General features: G+C 38.1%; 1 protein-coding gene across 4 annotated transcripts in view; it reads right to left on the reverse strand.

Annotated features, from left to right (window-relative positions):
• Nucleotides 1–21,407, reverse strand: part of DMD (dystrophin) — a 2,197,254-nt gene that overhangs the window by 1,457,957 nt on the left and 717,890 nt on the right. For all 4 annotated transcript variants that reach the window (XM_032883124.1, XM_032883125.1, XM_032883122.1 and 1 more), the window contains exon 12: nucleotides 19,119–19,269. In XM_032883124.1, the coding sequence (XP_032739015.1) occupies nucleotides 19,119–19,269 (151 nt within the window). The remainder of the gene's footprint in view (nucleotides 1–19,118; nucleotides 19,270–21,407) is intronic.

Below are 21,407 nucleotides of genomic sequence, written 5' to 3' on the forward strand. Positions count from 1 at the left end.
TCTATAAAGAACTCCTCAAACTCAACACACACAAAACAGATAATCATATCAAAAAATGGGCAGAAGATATGAACAGACACTTCTCCAATGAAGATATACAAATGGCTATCAGACACATGAAAAAATGTTCATCATCACTAGCCATCAGGGAGATTCAAATTAAAATCATATTGAGATACTACCTTACACCAGCTAGAATGGCCAACATTAGCAAGACAGGAAACAACATGTGTTGGAGGGGATGTGGAGAAAGGGGAACCCTCTTATACTGTTGGTGGGAATGCAAGTTGGTGCAGCCACTTTGGAGAACAGTGTGGAGAATCCTCAAGAAATTAAAAATAGAGCTTCCCTACGACCCTGCAATTACACTCTGCATATTTACCCCAAAGATACAGATGTAGTGAAAAGAAGGGCCATCTGTACCCCAATGTTTATAGCAGCAATGGCCACAGTCGCCAAACTGTGGAAAGAATCAAGATGCCCTTCAACAGACGAATGGATAAGGAAGATGTGGTCCATATGCACTATGGAGTATTATGCCTCCATCAGAAAGGATGAATACCCAACTTTTGTAGCAACATGGATGGGACTGGAAGAGATTATGCTGAGTGAAATAAGTCAAGCAGAGAGAGTCAATTATCATTTATTTTTTATTATTATTTTTATTATGTTATGTTAGTCACCATACAGTATATCATTAGTTTTTGATGTAGTGTTCCATGATTCATTGTTTAAATATAACAGACAGTGCTCCATGCAATATGTGCCCTCCTTACTACCCACCAAGTAGATTTTAAGAAATTAAAACTGATATCAGGCAAATACAATTCAGTTGAATATGAAGAGTGATACTGTCTTTTTCTAATTTAACATGCCACTTCCTGATATCAAAAGAATGCTATTATCACACAAATCAATCTCATTTGGCTTGGAGACATGTCCAATGTTATACTGTTAATATACAATAAGTAATAGCTAAGATCACTCATATAATTCTAGGTACCAGGTATTATTCTAAGTGGTTTTTATTCAATTATGTATCCAATGTTTTTATCATCCCTGTAAGGTCAATATCATCATAATCATTGTCCTGATTTCATACTTAGGGAAACTGAGGCATAAAATGGTTAAGTCATCTCTGTTAAGTAATTCACCTTGCAAATGATAGAGCTATGTCTTCATCCTAGGCATTCTGGCTGCAGAGTCTATAATATACTGCCTCTATATTAGAGATACTAATACACTTAAATATGCATAAGAGATAGATAGGTCTGTTTTGTATAATGGCACAACTTAAGGCCCATAAAAAGAAACTTAAGCTGTTGTATGTTAAGTGTATGTGTATGTGTGTATATTCACTTGAGTTCCAGGTTTTAGCCCTCTGGTGACACCTGAATTCAACCTATTACGTTTTAACGACTACTACCACAAGGCTCGCTTTAAAAATACATACACACACACATACACAATATGTGTATGTTCTTATTGTTTGAAAGCAGTGTGAAGACAGAGTCATTTTAGCAATAAATGGTAATCAGAACAGCGTTTAATATGGGGTTTTGGGCATTAGTAGGAGGTTCAAGTGACTTTTTTCTGCGTGGTTTAGTTTCTTCGACTGTATTTAACTTCTCTCTCATGAATCCTTCCTATCTGGATATTCTCTCTTGGAATATATTTGTCATCATGCTGTATATGTGATATAGTCATGGGATCTCCCACTTGAGAGAATACATGTTTTCCTCCCAGGGTTCCTATTCTGTGCCCCTTGAAGGTCAAGTAAGGTCTACATGGAATCCAAAAAAAGAGAAAGTACAGTTTTTCCAAGCCTTCTCTCTCCTTGCTTAATAAGAATCTGGAGGAAAAAATTAAATTATAAGGTCAGTTTAAAAAGGGGCCAACCAGACCTAATTTAGCCTGTGACTGAGGCCAAAGGGCAAAAAGTCCTTATACTTTGTATTAACTTCACTATAATTCACAAGGCCACAGTTCTGCACACAAATTTAAGAATAGAGTCTTAGGATTACAGATAGTATAGTTTGCCCAGCTGGTCCACTCTTCACATATTCCTCACAAATTGATCACCCTGTGGCAGGTACCCAGCTAAAAATTTGATTCTATCAAAAGGATTTCCTTTTCCACATAAGCCAGGGTTACAAGCTTGATTCCTATGGACATATCCAGGTATGATTCCTGGTGGAATCTTCTGTGATATTTACAAGGCTGCTAAGATTACAATCATTGAGGAATTTTAACAGGAAATGAAATAGGGATAGACATAAAGAACAAATATCAGAGGTAGCAATAGGGCATCCGAGATATCTCTCCACATAATGTGTGTTATAGATGTGTTCCTTCTTCATCTATGAGTTTCCTTGCCCTTACTCATAATTTTTTTATTTAAGTTGTCATATCCATGTGTCTGTAAGGAAGCAATGATGAGGTTTCTGTGTATGATAAAACTAGTCAGAACTGTCTAAAGTGTCTGCTCAAAAAAAACCATTTACATAGAATCAGTTACATACTAAGTACTTGGCTACATAGTGGAGAAACACAGAAGCGGTCTCTCTGGTTCTCTGGCTGTAGCATAGTATTTTTTCATGATTATATTGTTTATCTTTATTGCCATAGCCATCAAACATCCATTACTTACTAGGCAAGTAAGTAAGTAAGACCCACTTACTAGGGTCAGAGGAAATAAAATGGAATTTCACAGCATAACTAATAACATACTTTTAATCTTACTAGAGATGGAAGGAGAGCTAACTAGTTACTAAAAGCATGACTTGATTCCATGGCATTCTTAGGCTATTCAGAATCCCACTCTTCCCAATTACTGCATTTCTATCTTAGTACTGTCTATTTTTCAAAATCCAACTTTGCTTCCTGGTTGCCCAGTCTCACAATCTATTATCTCACGTCCTTTGCTCATTTCCTAAACTTAGTCCTGCTGGTCTGCTGTTGATTTCTGAAATGTGTCCTACACCTGTTAACAATTTTCATTGACGGGGGGCCTGGGTGGTTCACTCATTAAATGTCTGCCTTCGGATCGGGTCCTGATCCCAGAGTACTGGCATCGAGCCCCGCATCAGGCTTTCTGCTCAGCAGGAGCCTGCTTCTCTCTCTCCTTGCTGCTCCCCCTGCTTGTGCGCGTGCGCTCTCTCTCTCTCTCTCTCTCACTCTCTCTCTCTGTCAAATAAATAAATAAATAAATAAATAAACTCTTAAGAAAAAAGAAAAACAACAAAAAAAATAATTTTCATTGACACTGCCTTCATTCAGGCTCTATATGCTTTCTGCAGTATCCTCCTACCATGTCTTCCGGCTTCCTATTCATCTGTGCTCTGATTTATCTTACAAGATCTATCTTCCTTAAAAAATTAAATAGATTTTTCTAAATCACTACTCTTCAGTTTAATTTCTCATCAATAATAACTCCCTACTACACACTGAGTAACTCCAAATGCCCGAGTCTTAAATTCAAGACCCAGCACGATCAGGTTGTACTCTTCTAGCTCTGAGGATAGCACAACACATAATCTAAGCAAGTGACATACTCTATATTTTCCCCCCTCATTTCCTTTGCCCAACCAAGTCACTGGTTTTAATATTCTCAAGTCATTTGTCATATTCTGCCTGTTACAATGGTCACTTGTTTTCCATGTCTTTACCTGCTATACTAACATGTGAGTTTCCTGAACAAGACTCCGTATTTAGTAGGTCTCTGTATTCTTCAGAGCACCCATTGTGCTTTAGTGTTTGTTCAATGATATGGAACAGAACACAATGGAATAAAATGAAATCCCAGATCCTTTAGCAGGATTACACCTAAACCCTCCCGATTATGTGAACATCTAGATCATTTTAAAATTCTCAGTCTTGGCAACTCTAATGTTTGGGATTAACTAAGCTGCAAGGAAAGGATAGATGAGTGGGCTTCTAAGAGTTCATTTAATTTGTAGTAATTAGTACTTAACCTAGAACATTCACTGAAGTCAGAATGTAGTGCACATGCCATATTAATATCTGCAGATTCTAATAAGTTGTATGGTAAGGACTTTGTTGATGCTGTTACTAAGTCAATGTAGATAATAACAAACGTCTAAATTTCTCAAAAGAATTGGAAACTTGGCTAGTACACTAAGCCTTAACCTTCATCTCAGGCTGACTGTGCTGTGAGACAAAAGGTTCCTCAGCCAAATAATTTCCTTTTGATTAAAAGCCCCTCCCAAATAGCCAATTTCCTTCCCATTAATGAATATCCAAGCCCACAATAGACCTTTATTCCCCAATAATACTGTCACTCCATCAAGGGGAATCCATTCATTAATTATCAACATCACTAATAAAGTCTGACTCTTAAGACGAAAATAACCAACCAGAATTATTTCTACCATGTTCCTTCGCAAGGGGAAGAAGTTCAATGTATTCATTCTTGAGATAATAACTTTTGGGTGACTCAGATCTAAAGTAAACCTTTAAAAACTCTCCCCAAAGCAACAGCTGTGAAGAGTGACTGGTTTTTCCAAGTTTTGCAGCAAAGTGAACTTTTCCCAGTGACCCAGAGTTAACACTTCAGCTACAGTTAATAGTAACCACCAATATAGAATCAATTGTTCTACCTTGCCTAATTGGCAGAGTCAGTAAAAGTGACTTATCTCCATGGCATTTCACAGTGGTTGCACCTCTAGCCTGCCTCGTAATAAAATGCTGTTGAAATGAAGATACTAAAGGGTCCTATCAATAAACATGGAGAAGCATATCTGTAATATTCATGATGTACTTGCAAGATTTGCAAATTTTTTTTTCTGTCTTCCAACCCAAGGAGAGCAAGAGAAAGGGCTAGAAGGAGGGAAAGAAGGAGGGAGGGAGGGAGGGAGAGAGAGAGAGAGAACAAGCCAGAGTCTTCTGTCCTGAGAAGAATTTAAATGGATTCCTGACACAACAAAACCTGTTTTTTCTTTGATTTTGTCATCTTTAATCATCTCTTAGAAAAAGAGAGAAGAAAACTAAGGGATTTAATGTCTATCCATACATAGCTAAAACCCCTAAAAGTTAACTTAGGTAAGGAATATGGTAATGCAGCTGGGTGGAGCTGTTTTTTTCAGTACCAAGGTTACTGATGTATTTTGCTGTGAGGAGAAATTTCCTTATTTTCATTCACCTACAGTTCTTGGGAAGAAAAGCAGCAAAGTGAATCAATGGATATTTAAATCAGGCTTTAGTTTGAACCCAGTTACCTAAAGGAAGAACATTTATCTTTTTCTGTTTTATGAAGCATGGCAAGAATAACAAAAAAAAAAACCACTCCTTTTAGTGTGTACTTTTAAGAAAGTAGGTTTCCCGTTTAAATAAATTCAACTATAGAGAATAAAGTGATGGTTGTCAGAGGGGAGGTGGGTGGAGGGATGGATGAAATAGGTGATGGGAATTAAGAAGTTAACTACACTGGAGTTTAAATAAAAACTTAAAAATAAATAAATGAACTCAACTTCTTTATAAATTGTTTGATTTTGTTAAATCGTTTTTCTCTCCCTGTAATTATGTCAAGTAACAAAAGAGTTATATCAATTGTTAGGCTATCCCTTAGCTATGTTTTTCCCCTATTTTAATTTTATAAAATATATATAACATTTATATGTATTTTATAAATATATAACCTGAAGTAGGTTTAAACAGTTAAAGGTAGATGTTGGCCTCACTCTCAGGGCCAGCAAACCAATACCTTCTGTTTCTTTTTATGCACTTATACGAGTAAGTCCTGGATGTAAAAGACTACATAATCAACTTTCATATAATTCTCTTGCTTTTTGTTTCAGATTATTCTCTTCAAAGCAATTTCATACTCATCAGAAATGGCACATTTTCAAGTAATGGGGAATCTATTCAAATTGTATGACAATATTAGTCAAATATTTTCCATTCCATTCACTCTATATCTTCCAGAGTAAAATGCAAAACATTTCAGGTAACTGTCAGAATATGAGATACTAGATGGCCTGTCTATGATGAATGAAGGGTCTGTTCAGGGTTTCAAGCTGACACATTTCCTTATAGTTGCCCTAAGTCATTCACACTCAAGGTTAGCCTCGCGCTATTCTGCCACTTTCCTTTTGGAGTCCTGGCTTCCTGGCTTCCTGCTCATGCTCCAGGCATTCAGTGCCAACCTTATTCCCTCTGATCCTCAGTGTTACCAGATTTAGTCTTGCCCTTTCCTGAAAAGCCTCACATTCAAAAACTAATGGTAACATTAAAATCCACATTACTTCCAATGGGAAGATGGGAAGAACACGAGAATTAAGTAATTTCTGAAAATTGCGCACTTACTTAGTGGCAAAGCTGAAGAGTACTCTGGCTTCCAGGGCAAGAAGTTTGCCTTGGTTGAGCTCCTGTCCAAATATACCTTAAGGCAAGGATTTGGGCACAAAGAGTTTATTTGGGAAGTGATTTCTCAGGAGGTATTATGAGAGTGGGAAAGTGAAACAGTTTATCTCCTGGACACCTGGGGCTCAGTGTTGCTGGGAAACCTTTGAGAGACTGTGGGAATTAAGAAACACCTTGGAATTATCTCACTGTGGGGTAAGGATTCTGGGGGACTTATCCAGCATCTCCCATTCCTTATTGGCTAATTCATGGCAGCTGTGGCAGCACTGCTTCCCTCCCACCCTCAAACTGGCTGAAACTCTGTTGTGGCAGCAAATATCCTCAGATACAGAGAAGCCATTTGTGTATACAGAAACTGTCTGTATGAAACTTCCAGTGTAGGCCAAGGGAGCGTGTGATTTACACATGAAATGTGGTCCCATTTGAGGTCTAGCACTAGATCTAACCTCTTTATCATATGTTCAGTTAAAATCTACATAACCAGGGTGCTTAGATGACTCAGTTGTTTGAGCGACTGCCTTTGGCTCAGGTCATGATCCTGGAGTCCTGGGATCGAATCCCGAATTGGGCTCCCTGCTCAGTGAGGAGCCTGCTTCTCCCTCTGACCCTCCTCCACCTCATGCCCTCTCTTTCTCTCTCATTCTCTCTCAAATAAATAAATAAAATCTATGGTCAATTAATCTTCGACAAAGCAGGAAAAAATATCCAGTGGGAAAAAAGTCTCTTCAATAAATGGTACTGGGAAAACCAGACAGCTATGTATAGAAGAATGAAACTCGACCATTCTCTTACAGCATACACAAAGATAAACTCAAAATGGATGAAAGACCTCAACGTGAGGCAGGAATCTATCAAAATCCTAGAGGAGAACATAGGCAGTAACCTCTTCGACATCCGCTACAGCAACTTCTTTCAAGACATGTCTCCAAAGGCAAAGGAAACAAAAGGGAAAATGAACTTCTGGGAATTCATCAAGATCAAAAGTGTCTGCACAACAAAGGAAACATCAACAAAACAAAGAGGCAACCCACAGAATAGGAGAAGATATTCACAAATGCCAATACAGACAAAGGGCTGATACCCAAGATCTATAAAGAACTCCTCAAACTCAACACTCAAAAAACAGATAATCATGTCAAAAAATGGGCAGAAGACATGAACAGATACTTCTCCAAAGAAGACATAGAAATGGCTAACAGACACATGAAAATATGTTCATCATCATTAGCCATCAGGGAGATTCAAATCAAAACCACACTGAGATACATTACACTAGTTAGAATGGCCAAAATCAACAAGACAGTAAACAACATGTGCTGGAGAGGATGTGGAGAAAGGGGAACTCTCTTACACTGTTGGTGGGAATGCAAGATGGTGCAGCCACTTTGGAGAACAGTATGGAGATTCCTTAAGAAATTAAAAAGAGAGCTTCCCTATGACCCAGCAATTGCACTACTGGGTATTTACTTCAAAGATACAGATGTAGTGAAAAGAAGAGCCATCTGTACCCCAATGTCCATAGCAGCAATGGCCACGGTCACCAAACTGTGGAAAGAGCCAAGATGCCCTTCAACAGATGAGTGGATAAAGAAGATATGGCCCATGTATACAATGGGATATTATGCCTCCATCAGAAAGGATGAATACCCAACTTTTGTATCAACATGGATGGACAGGACTGGACGAGATTATGCTGAGCGAAATAAGTCAAGCAGAGAGAGTCAATTATCATATGTTTTCACTTACTTGTGGAGCATAAGGAATAACACAGAGGACATTGGGAGTTGGAGAGGAGAAGTGAGTTGGGGGAAATTGGAGAGGGAGACGAACCATGTGAGGTTGTGGACTCTGAGAAGCAAACTGAGGGTTTTGGAGGGGAGGAGGGTGGGGGGTTGGGTGAGCCTGGTGGTGATATTAAGGAGGGCATGTATTGCATGGAGCACTGGGTGTGGTACATAAACAATGAATTTTGGAACACTGAAAATAATAAAATTTAAAAAAATCTTAAAAAAATAAAAAAAATATATATCTACATGATCAAATTAACATCTTTGCATCATAATTTTCACATGAAAATTAGAATACAGTTGACATTTTATTTTTCCCCAATAGTGCAATGGATAGAGATGACTATGGCTAGAGCTCTCCCTAAATTGCTTGATTGTAAACTACTATGGCCAAAGGACAGCTGTGGGGGCAGCAAAAGGAAAGGCTAATCCCATGAACCAGAAGCTCATTAAATAAGTAAAGAACTCCAGGACTTAGGAAATAACAGTATCTTGCATCCACACAGAGTATGAAACTAGCTCTGACAAAATGTTATAAAAAGAGAATTAAGTTGAGTGAGATGCAGATTTGGGAAAAATGAGTTGAGGGAACAGATATTCCCTTTCAAAGCCACAAATCCAGGAACAACAGAATCTAAGTATAGTTGTCAGATCAAATCCAGGATGCCAACAAAGATCTGAATTTCATATAAACAATACGTAGTTTGGGACATACCTGCATTAAAAACAGTATTTTCGGGGAGGAGTCAAGATGGCGGAGAAGTAGCAGGCTGAGACTACTTCAGGTAGTGGGAGATCAGCTAGATAGCTTATCTAAAGATTGCAAACACCTGGGGCGCCTGGGTGGCTCAGTGGGTTAAGCCGCTGCCTTCGGCTCGGGTCATGATCTCGGGGTCCTGGGATCGAGTCCCACATCGGGCTCTCTGCTCAGCGGGGAGCCTGCTTTTCTCTCTCTCTCTCTCTCTCTCTCTCTCTCTGCCTGCCTCTCCATCTACTTGTGATCTCTGTCAAATAAATAAATAAAATCTTTAAAAAAAAAAAAAAAAGATTACAAACACCTACAAATCCAACGGGAGATCGAAGAGAAGAACAGCAATTCTAGAAACACAAAATCAACCACTTTCTGAAAGGTAGGACTGGCGGAGAAGTGAATCCAAAGCGGCGGGAAGATAGACCACGGGGGGAGGGGCCGGTTCCCGGCAAGCGGCGGAGCAACGGAGCGCAAAATTGGGACTTTTAAAAGTCTGTTCCGCTGAGGAACATCACTCCAGAGGCTTAACCGGAGTGAAGACCACGCGGGGTCAGCGTGGCCTCAGGTCCCGCAGGATCACAGAAGGACTGGGGGTGTCTGAGGGTCGCAGAACTTACAGGTATTAGAACGGGGAAGCCGGCTACAGAGACAGAGCCGAGGAGTGAGCTCACAGCTTGGGATTACCTTGAGCCGGTCGCAGGCTCCGTCAGCTCGGAGCGCGGCCGGAGGCCAGGGTGACAGGAGTAATTGGGCGCTATTCTCTGAGGACGCTCTAAGGAGTGGGGCCCCGGGCTCTCGGCTCCTCTAGGCCGGAGATTGGGAGGCCGCCATCTTCATTCCCGTCCTCCGGAACTCTACAGAAAGCGCTCAGGGAACGAAAGCTCCCGAAAGCAAACCCGAGCTGATTACTCAGCCTGGCCCCTGGAGGGCGGTGCAACTCTGCCTGGGGCAAAGACACTTGAGAATCACTACAACAGGCCCCTCCCCCAGAAGAACAACAAGAAATCCAGCCAGGACCAAGTTCACCTACCAAGGAGTGCAGTTTCAATACCAAGGAGAGCAGCGGGATTCCAGAGGAGGAGAAAGCAAAGCACAGAACTCCTGGCTTTCTCCACATGATTCTTTAGACTTGTAGTTAATTTAATTTTTTTTTCTTTTTCAATTTTTTTTTCTCTTCTTCTGCTATTTTTTTAACTTTTACCCTTTTCTTTTTTAACGTTTTTTAACTAGTTTATCTAATATATATACATTTTTTCTTTTTTATATTTTTTCTTTATTCATTTTCTTTTCTTTCTTTCCTTTTTTTTTTTTTCTTTCTGAACCTCTTTTTATCCCCTTTCTCCCCTCTCATGATTTGGGATCTCTTCTGATTAGGTTAAAGCATATTTTCCTGCAGTTGTTGCCACCCTTTTAGTATTTTACTTGCTCCTTCATATACTCTTATCTGGACAAAATGACAAGGCGGAAAAATTCACCACAAAAAAAAAAGAACAAGAGGCAGTACCGAAGGCTAGGGACCTAATCAATACAGACATTGCTAATATGTCAGATCTAGAGTTCAGAATGATAATTCTCAAGGTTCTAGCCGGGCTTGAAAAAGGCATGGAAGATATTAGAGAAACCCTCTCCGGAGAGATAAAAGTCCTTTCTGGAGAAATAAAAGAACTAAAATCTAACCAAGTTGAAATCAAAAAAGCTATTAATGAGGTGCAATCGAAAATGGAGGCTCTCACTGCTAGAATAAATGAGGCAGAAGAAAGAATTAGCGATATAGAAGACCAAATGACAGAGAATAAAGAAGCTGAGCAAAAGAGGGACAAACAGCTACTGGACCACGAGGGGAGAATTCGAGAGATAAGTGACACCATAAGACGAAACAACATTAGAATAATTGGGATTCCAGAAGAAGAGGAAACAGAGAGGGGAGCAGAAGGTATATTGGAGAGAATTATTGGAGAGAATTTCCCCAATATGGCAAAGGGAACAAGCATCAAAATCCAGGAGGTTCAGAGAAACCCCTCAAAATCAATAAGAATAGGTCCACACCCCATCACCTAATAGTAAAATTTACAAGTCTTAGTGACAAAGAGAAAATCCTGAAAGCAGCCCGGGAAAAGAAGTCTGTAACATACAATGATAAACATATTAGATTGGCAGCAGACTTATCCACAGAGACCTGGCAGGCCAGAAAGAGCTGGCATGATATATTCAGAGCACTAAACGAGAAAAACATGCAGCCAAGAATACTATATCCAGCTAGGCTATCATTGAAAATAGAAGGAGAGATTAAAAGCTTCCAGGACAAACAAAAACTGAAAGAATTTGCAAACACCAAACCAGATCTACAATAAATATTGAAAGGGGTCCTCTAAGCAAAGAGAGACCCTAAAAGTAGTAGATCAGAAAGGAACAGAGACAATATACAATAACAGTCACCTTACAGGCAATACAATGGCACTAAATTCATATCTCTCAATAGTTACCCTGAATGTTAATGGGCTAAATGCCCCAATCAAAAGACACAGGGTATCAGAATGAATAAAAAAACAAAACCAATCTATATGTTGCCTACAAGAAACTCATCTTAAACCCGAAGACACCTCCAGATTTAAAGTGAGGGGGTGGAAAAGAATTTACCATGCTAATGGACATCAGAAGAAAGCAGGAGTGGCAATCCTTATATCAGATCAATTAGATTTTAAGCCAAAGACTATACTAAGAGATGAGGAAGGACACTATATCATACTCAAAGAACTGTCCAACAAGAAGAAATAACAATTTCAAATATCTATGCCCCTAACGTGGGAGCAGCCAAATATATAAACCAATTAATAACAAAATCAAAGAAACACATCGACAATCATACAATAATAGTAGGGGACTTTAACACTCCCCTCACTGAAATGGACAGATCATCCAAGCAAAAGATCAACAAGGAAATAAAGGCCTTAAATGACACACTGGACCAGATGGACATCACAGATATATTCAGAACATTTCATCCCAAAGCAACAGAATACACATTCTTCTCTAATGCACATGGAACATTCTCCAGAATAGATCACATTCTCGGTCCTAAATCAGGTCTCAACTGGTATCAAAAGATTGGGATCATTCCCTGCATATTTTCAGACCACAATGCTCTGAAGCTAGAACTCAATCACAAGAGGAAATTTGGAAAGAACCCAAATACATGGAGACTAAACAGCATCCTTCTAAAGAACGAATGGGTCAACCAGGAAATTAAAGAAGAACTGAAAAAATTCATGGAAACAAATGATAATGAAAACACAATGGTTCAAAATCGGTGGGACACAACAAAGGCAGTCCTGAGAGGAAAATATATAGCGGTACAAGCCTTTCTCAAGAAACAAGAAAGGTCTCAGGTACACAACTAACCCTACACCTAAAGAAGCTAGAGAAAGAACAAGAAAGAAAGCCTAAACCCAGCAGGAGAAGAGAAATCATAAAGATCAGAGCAGAAATCAATGAAATAGAAACCAAAAAAACAATAGAATAAATCAACGAAACTAGGAGCTGTTTCTTTGAAAGAATTAAGAAGATTGATAAACCCCTGGCCAGACTTATCAAAAAGAAAAGAGAAAGGACCCAAATAAATAAAATTATGAATGAAAGAGGAGAGATCACAATGAATACCAAAGAAATAGAGACAATTATAAGAACATACTATAAGCAACTCTACACCAACAAATCTGAGAATCTGGAAGAAATGGATGCATTCCTAGAGACATATAAACTACCACAACTGAACCAGGAAGAAATAGAAAGCCTGAACAGACCCATAACCAGTAAGGAGATTGAAACAGTCATCAAAAACCTCCAAACAAACAAAAGCCCAGGGCCAGATGGCTTCCCGGGGGAATTCTACCAAACATTTAAAGAAGAACTAATTCCTATTCTCCTGAAACTGTTCCAAAAAATAGAAATGGAAGGAAAACTTCCAAACTCATTTTATGAGGCCAGCATCACCTTGATCCCAAAACCAGACAAGGATCCCATCAAAAAAGAGAACTACAGACCAATATCCTTGATGAACACAGATGCAAAAATTCTCACCAAAATACTAGCCATAGGATTCAACAGTACATTAAAAGGATTATTCACCACGACCAAGTGGGATTTATTCCAAGGCTGCAAGGTTGGTTCAACATCTGCAAATCAATCAATGTGATACAACACATTAATAAAAGAAAGAACAAGAACCATATGATACTCTCCATAGATGCTGAGAAAGCATTTGACAAAGTACAGCATCCCTTCCTGATCAAAACTCTTCAAAGTGTAGGGATAGAGGGCACATACCTCAATATCATCAAAGCCATCTATGAAAAACCCACCGCGGGCGCCTGGGTGGCTCAGAGGTTTAAAGCCTCTGCCTTCAGCTCAGGTCATGATCCCGGGGTCCTCGGATCGAGCCCCGCATCGGGCTCTCTCCTTGGTGGGGAGCATGCTTCCTCCTCTCTCTCTCTGCCTGCCTCTCTGCCTACTTGTGATCTCTCTCTGTCAAATAAATAAATAAAATCTTAAAAAAAAAAAAAAAGAAAAGAAAAACCCACCGCAAATATCATTCTCAATGGAGAAAAACTGAAAGCTTTTCCACTAAGGTCAGGAACATGGCAGGCATGTCCATTATCACCACTGCTATTCAACATAGTACTAGAAGTCCTAGCCTCAACAATCAGACAACAAAAGGAAATTAAAGGCATCCAAATTGGCAAAGAAGTCGTCAAACTATCACTCTTTGCAGATGATATGATACTATATGTGGAAAACCCAAAAGACTCCACTCCAAAACTGCTAGAACTTGTACAGGAATTCAGTAAAGTGTGAGGATATAAAATCAATACACAGAAATCAGTTGCATTTCTCTACACCAACAACAAGACAGAAGAAAGAGAAATTAAGAGTCTATCCCATTTACAATTGCACCCAAAACTATAAGATACCTAGGAATAAACCTAACCAAAGAGACTAACAATCTATACACAGAAAACTATAAAGTACTCATGAAAGAAATTGAAGAAGACACAAAGAAATGGAAAAATGTTCCATGCTCCTGGATTGGAAGAATAAATATTGTGAAAATGTCTATGCTACCTAAAGCAATCTACACATTTAATGCAATTCCTATCAAAATACCATCCTTTTTTTTCAAAGAAATGGAACAAATAATCCTAAAATTTATATGGAACCAGAAAAGACCTCGAATAGCCAAAGGAATATTGAAAAAGAAAGCCAAGGTTGGTGGCATCACAATTCCGGACTTTAAGTTTTATTACAAAGCTGTCATCATGAAGACAGCATGGTACTGGCACAAAAACAGACACATAGATCAATGGAACAGAATAGAGAGCCCAGAAATAGACCCTCAACTCTATGGTCAACTAATCTTGGACAAAGCAGGAAAGAATGTCCAATGGAAAAAAGACAGCCTCTTCAATAAATGGTGTTGGGAAAATTGGACAGCCACATGCAGAAAAATGAAATTGGATCATTTCCTTACACCACACACGAAAATAGACTCAAAATGGATGAAGGACCTCAATGTGAGAAAGGAATCCATCAAAATCCTTGAGGAGAACACAGGCAGCCACCTCTTCAACCTCAGCCGCAGCAACATCCTCCTAGGAACATCGGCAAAGGCAAGGGAAGCAAGGGCAAAAATGAACTATTGGGATTTTATCAAGATCAAAAGCTTTTGCACAGCAAAGGAAACAGTTCACAAAACCAAAAGACAACTGACAGAATGGGAGAAGATATTTGCCAACAACATATCAGATAAAGGGCTAGTGTCCAAAATCTATAAAGAACTTAGCAAACTCAACCCCCAAAGAACAAATAATCCAATCAAGAAATGGGCAGAAGACATGAACAGACATTTCTGCAAAGAAGACATCCAGATGGCCAACAGACACATGAAAAAGTGCTCCACATCACTCAGCATCAGGGAAATACAAATCAAAACCACAATGAGATATCACCTCACACCAGTCAGAATGGCTAAAATGAACAAGTCAGGAAATGACAGATGCTGGCGAGGATTCAGAGAAAGAGGAACCCTCCTACACTGTTGGTGGGAATGCAAGCTGGTGCAACCACTCTGGAAAACAGCATGGAGGTTCCTCAAAATGTTGAAAATAGAACTACCCTTTGACCCAGCAATTGCACTACTGGGTATTTACCCTAAAGATACAAACGTAGTGATCCGAAGGGGCACGTGCACCCGAATGTTTATAGCAGCAATGTCTACAATAGCCAAACTATGGAAAGAACCTACATGTCCATCAACAGATGAATGGATCAAGAAGATGTGGTATATATACAGAATGGAATACTATGCAGCCATCAAAAGAAATGAAATCTTGCCATTTGCGACGACGTGGATGGAACTAGAGGCTATCATGCTTAGCGAAATAAGTCAATCGGAGAAAGACAACTACCATATGATCTCCCTAATATGAGGGAGTGGAGATGCAACATGGGGGGTTAAGGGGGTAGGAGAAGAGTAAATGAAACAAGATGGGATTGGGAGGGAGACAAACCATAAGTGACTCTTCATCTCACAAAACAAACTGAGGGTTGTTGTGGGGAGGTGGGTTGGGACGGGGGGTGGGGTTATGGACATTGGGGAGGGTATGTGCTATGGTGAGTGCTGTGAAGTGCGTAAACCTGCAATTCACAGACCTGTACCCCTAGGGATAAAAATATATGTTTATAAAAAATTAAAAATTAAAAAAAAATGGAAAAAAATTAATAGTTAAAAAAAATTACAGCACCAAAAAATTGACAAACTCTGCCTCCATGGTGCTTATACTGTAATGGAAAGAAACAGATATAATAAATAAATAAGCAAGCCATATAGCATGTTAAATGCTATTCATTGCTACAGAGAAAAATCAATGTAAATTTTTGATGTTTTGAATCTCGACTTTTTTTCCATACTTAACCTTATCTTATATTTATGTCTATGTTATTAACATAATTTAAAGTCAAATTTCAATATGTAGATATATCACAGTTAACTATTCACCCATTATTAAACATTTGCAGTTTCTAAAAAAAAAAAATGTTTGCTGCTTATCTAAATTAAATTTAACTAAGCTTCTTGTATTTTTATTTCCTAAACCTGACAAGCCTAACCTGGACCAATTATGAAGGTAACTGTGTGTGTGTGTGTGCGCGCATGTGTGTGTCTTTATGGACTAATCAAGCTCTTGTTCCTACAATAAAACCCAGAGTTAATTTTATGATGGTTATTAGAATGAAGCACCTTCAGGGGCGCCTGGGTGGCCTAGTGGGTTAAAGCCTCTGCCTTTGGCTCAGGTCATAATCCCAGGGTCCTGGGATCGAGCCCTACATTAGGCTCTCTGCTCAGGGGGGAGCCTGCTTCCCCCTGCCTCTCTGCCTACTTGTGATCTCTGTCAAATAAATAAATCTTAAAAAAAAAAAAAAGAATGAAGCACCTTCAAAACTCCACATCAGAAATAACGGTCATTATTTGCAGGCAACATGACTTTGTCTATGGAAGATCCTGAAGATACCACCAAAAACTATTTGAACTAATAAATTCAGTTAAGTTGCAAGGTACAAAAACAATATACAGAAATCATTTATATACATTTACAACAAACTATCAGAAAGAGAAATTTAAAAAAAAAATTTTACAACTGCTTCAGAAAGAATAAAGTACCTAGGAATAAATTTAACCTAGAATGTAAAAGAGCTGTATACTAAAAACTAAGATACTGATGAAACAAACTGAAGAAGACACAAGTAAATGGAAAGATATTTCATGCTCATGAATTGGAAGAACTAATATTAAAACGTCCATATTGCCCAGAGCAATCCCTAATATAATTCAATGTTATCCCTATCTAATATAATTAGATAGGGATATATAATATAATATATAATCTAATATAATTCAATATCCCTATCTAAATTCCAATGGCATTTTTCACAGAAATAGAACAATCCTAAAATTTGTATGGAGCCATAAGAGACCTCAAATAGCCAAAGCAATGATGACAAAGAAGAATAAAGCTGGAGGCATGACTCTCCCAGGCTTCAAACTATATTACAAAGCTATAGTAATCAAAACAGTATGGTTTTGGCATAAAAAAGCAGAGACAACATTAATGGAATATAGTAGAAATCTGAGAAATAAACCCATGAATATGTATTCAGTTAATTCACAACAAAGGAAGCAAGAATATATAATGAAGAAAGGATACTCTCTTCAATAAATGGTGTTGAGAAAATAGCAGAACCATATTTAAAAGAATGAAACTGGACTACTATCTTATACCATACACAAAAATTAACTCAAAATAGATTAAGACTTGATGTACAACCTGAAACCATAAAACTCCCAGAAGAATACCTAGATGGTAAGCTCCATGACAGAAGTCTTGGTGATTTTTTAAAAATTTTGACTCTAAACCAAAAGTAATAAAAGCAAAAACAAACAAGTGGGACTACATCAAAGTAAAAAGCGTCTGCACAGCAAAGGAAACCATCAACAAAATGAAAAGATGACCTACAGAAAGGGAGAAAATATTTTGTAAATCATAGATATAATAAGGGGTTAATATCCAAAATACATAAAGAACTTATATGACCCATCAACAAGAACACAATAAGATTTTAAAATAGGCAGAGAATCTGAACAGACATTTCTCCAATGAAGACATCCAGATGGCCAACAGGCACATGAAAAGATGCTCAGCATCACTCATCATCAGGGAAATGCAAATCAAAACCATAATAAGCTATCACTTCACATTTGTTAGGATGCTTATTATCAAAAAGATACGGAATAAGAAATGTTCACGAGGATGTAGGAAAAAAGAGAACCCTTGTGCACTGCTGGTAAGAAAGTAAACTGGTCAAACACTATGGAAAACAGTTTGAAGGTTTCTCACAAAATTAAAAATAGAACTACTATATGATCCAGCAATTTCATTTCTGGGTATTTACTCAAAGAAACAAACAAATGAACAAAACAGAACTTACAGATGCAGAGAATTGATGGTGGGTGCCAGAGGGGAGGGGGGTTAGGGGGTGGGCCAGGTGGTTGAAGTGAGTCACGAAGTATTTACTGTTTTCTTCCAGTTAGAAAACAGTAAGTCATCTGGATGTACATACAGATAACATACAGCATGGTAGTACAGTCTATAATACTGTAGTGTATATTTGTAAGTTGCCAGGAGAGTCAATCTTAAAAGTTCTTATCACAAGATAAAAAAAAAAAAAAAGAAAAAGAACTGCCTAGGGGCGCCTGGGTGGCTCAGTGGGTTAAAGCCTCTGCCTTCAGCTCAGGTCATGGTCCCAGGGTCCTGGGATAGAGCCCCACATTAGGCTCTCTGCTCAGCGGGGAGCCTGCTTCCTCCTCTCTCTCTGCCTGCCTCTCTGCCTACTTGTGATCTCTGTCTGTCAAATAAATAAATAAATCTTTTTCTAAAAAGTGCCTAATTCTGTACGGTGACAGATGGTAACTAGACTTACTTTGTTGATCATTTTTTAGTGTATACAAATTTCAAATCATTAACTTATATACCTAAAATTTATACAATGTTATATGTCAATTAACATTTAAAAACATGGATGCTGAAGAGAAAAAAAAGAAATATTCCTGTAGAAATCCTAATCACAGAAACAAATGCTTTCTGGCAACCAAAGAGCATAATTCATAAATGTACAAATAAACTGAAAAAAGATGGAAATATTACAAACGATGGATTCCTGTATTTTATAGAAAAGCAATGTTACAGGTGTTCATTTTAAACAAGATTGGCCTGTTCTAAGACTATGAATTGAAGGTAAAAATGTAAAAAAAAAAATCTTGTCTTATTAGTTAAGTTTGCATTGTGAGTAATCCCTACAAAGTCCCTCTTCCAAGGAACCAAAACTTTAATAAATCACGTATCTAGCACTGTTCTCCTCCAGGAATACATTTGATTTTTTTTTCAAACATGAAAGCCAGAGAATGCTGTATTTGAAAAAACAAACACTCCAAAAAATATCAGGAAAGAAAGACTTTAAAACTCTTCTTAATTGAGGCTTTCTTTCCTACCTATAAACCATGATATATGTATATATGTATGTACGTATGTAATACACATATGTACATGGAATTTATTCTCCAGTAGAAAGCAAATAGCATAAAATATACTAACCTTATGTTGTTGTACTTGACGTTTTAGGTCTTCAATATCAGGTCCAAGGGGCTCTTTCTCCATTTTCCTTGTTCTCTCTTCTGTTTTGGTTAGCCAATCATTTAACTCTTTGAGTTGCTGATTCTGGAGATCCATTAGAACTTTATGTAAACTGAAAATTTGAAAGATGTCTATTATTACCTCTATCAAAACAACTTTACTTACTATTATTAAACCTGCAAGACAAAACTGTTGACATTTATGTAATTTATGACATGTTCACATTGTTTGGCATCTATTAAACATTAAGAAATAAGGGAAGCCAAGCCCATGATCAATGACCTCTGAAGTTTTTCTTTCTCTGACTTATTATGGTTCACACATCCCAATTTTTAGGAAGTTTCACATAGCTAATTAAATGTGAACATGTTAAGTAAAGTATAACCCATCTCTGATAACTGAACTAATAGCATATCCTGGCAACTGTTCATTTACATCTCTGTTACTTTAATATGTATGGTGATTAAAGATGGCCACAAATACGTTGCCACTCTTCCCAAGAGTCTATGTCCCATCCTCAGGAATATGGAACAGACTTCTAATTTGACTTGATCAGTAGAATACGGCAGAAGTAACACTAGGAGTCCCAAGTATAAATGCTGTAAGAGAAAAAGGAAGCATTTATATTCTCTCCCAGAACCTACCTGCCATGCTGTAAGACCAGGCTACACTACAGAACAATGAAAGACCATGTTGAGCGTGACTCTAGAGGAGAAAATGCTATCTTAAAATTTGAGCTTCCTGCTGAACGCAGCTCAAAGAGTGACCTCAGCCATATTACAATGGTAGAATTACAACTGTAGAATCATAGAATAGGAGCCCTGCCCAAATTTCTGATTTACAGAGACATGATGTAATTAAAAATTATTGTGTTAAGCCACAACATTTTGGAGTCATTCATTATACAGAAACAGATAAGTGAAAGAGACGTATTGTTTACAAAGATGTAAACAACAGTGCGCTGGATAATGAATTTAAAGCCTGGTTGTATGCCCTAAATCCAACTTTTTTAAAAAAGATTTTATTTATTTGACAGAAGGAGACACCAAGAGAGAGGGAACACAAGCAGGGGGAGTGGGAGAGGGAGAAGCAGGCTTCCCCCTGAGCAAGGAGCCAGATGTGGGGCTCAATCCCAGGACCCTGGGATCATGACCTGAGCTGAAGGCAGACACTTAACAACTGAGCCACCCAGGCGCCCCCTAAATCCAACTTCTTAAATCTTCTCACTTAGATTTCCAGCATCAGGGACATGGGACAATATCTTGCCTCTCAATCACACAACTTCATGGTAAAGATGAAAATTAAACTTGAGGTTATTTCATCCATTCAACAAAAATTTGAGACTCAAATGAGAAGTGTTAATACCTATTTTGAGGTAAATATTCTTTAGGAAGACATGTTGGAAGCATTTTTGGAGCTCACAGTATAATGCATGCTGAGAAGGAAGACAAAATTGGAATTAGGAATTTACTATTCTGATTTATATGATCTTCACCAGAAATTTTCATTAGTCAGCACATTTAAATACACGTGATACACACAAAATTGAGTGTTCAATATAATCTGGACTGCACCATTTACTGGCCTTTTACCTTTCACAGACAGATGTTCCCTGAGGCACCCTGCAATCAAAAGCCCATGGGGATGAGGTTTAATTTATCAAACAAAAAAAGTGGACATCTTCTTTTTATGGGAAGCAACACGGATGAAAAAGCATCCATTTAAGTGAAAGCAAAAATTCAAAGTTGCTTAAGCTCCTCAGAAAAAGAATACCATCCTCACATTACAAGGTTCATAAATCATTCACTTGATTGGTTCAGTCTGCCCTGTGGGAACTGACCTGATGCTAATAAGATTTCATGAGAATTAGCTACAGTATCATTCCTTGTTTTTGTTTTTCCGTCCAATTTGTCACTACCGTAAGCTAAAATTCTCACCTTTCCAAAGCTGAAGAATCCCGCATTGTTATTTAAACTTGAAGAAATGTTTCAAGTATAACACACGTTTGTTAGAATCAATAAGGAATTTCATTTTAAAATATTATTTACTGCCTTTCTTAACTTTCAGACATTTTGTTCAACAAATATTCACCAACTTCCATATCTCTGCTGGGAACTCCTATTGATTAGGATGTCCACGTGGGGGGAACATGTGTGAAGAGCTCAACTTTGTATGGCTTTCCTTTGGACTTTAAGAACAATTATTTTTAACATTCAAAAATTTTTTTGCTTTTCCAATGTTGTTACTTTA

This window comes from Lontra canadensis, unplaced genomic scaffold (assembly GCF_010015895.1).
Source record: "Lontra canadensis isolate GAN:19392208 unplaced genomic scaffold, GSC_riverotter_1.0 scaffold86, whole genome shotgun sequence".
Classification (NCBI taxonomy): Eukaryota; Metazoa; Chordata; class Mammalia; order Carnivora; family Mustelidae; genus Lontra; species Lontra canadensis.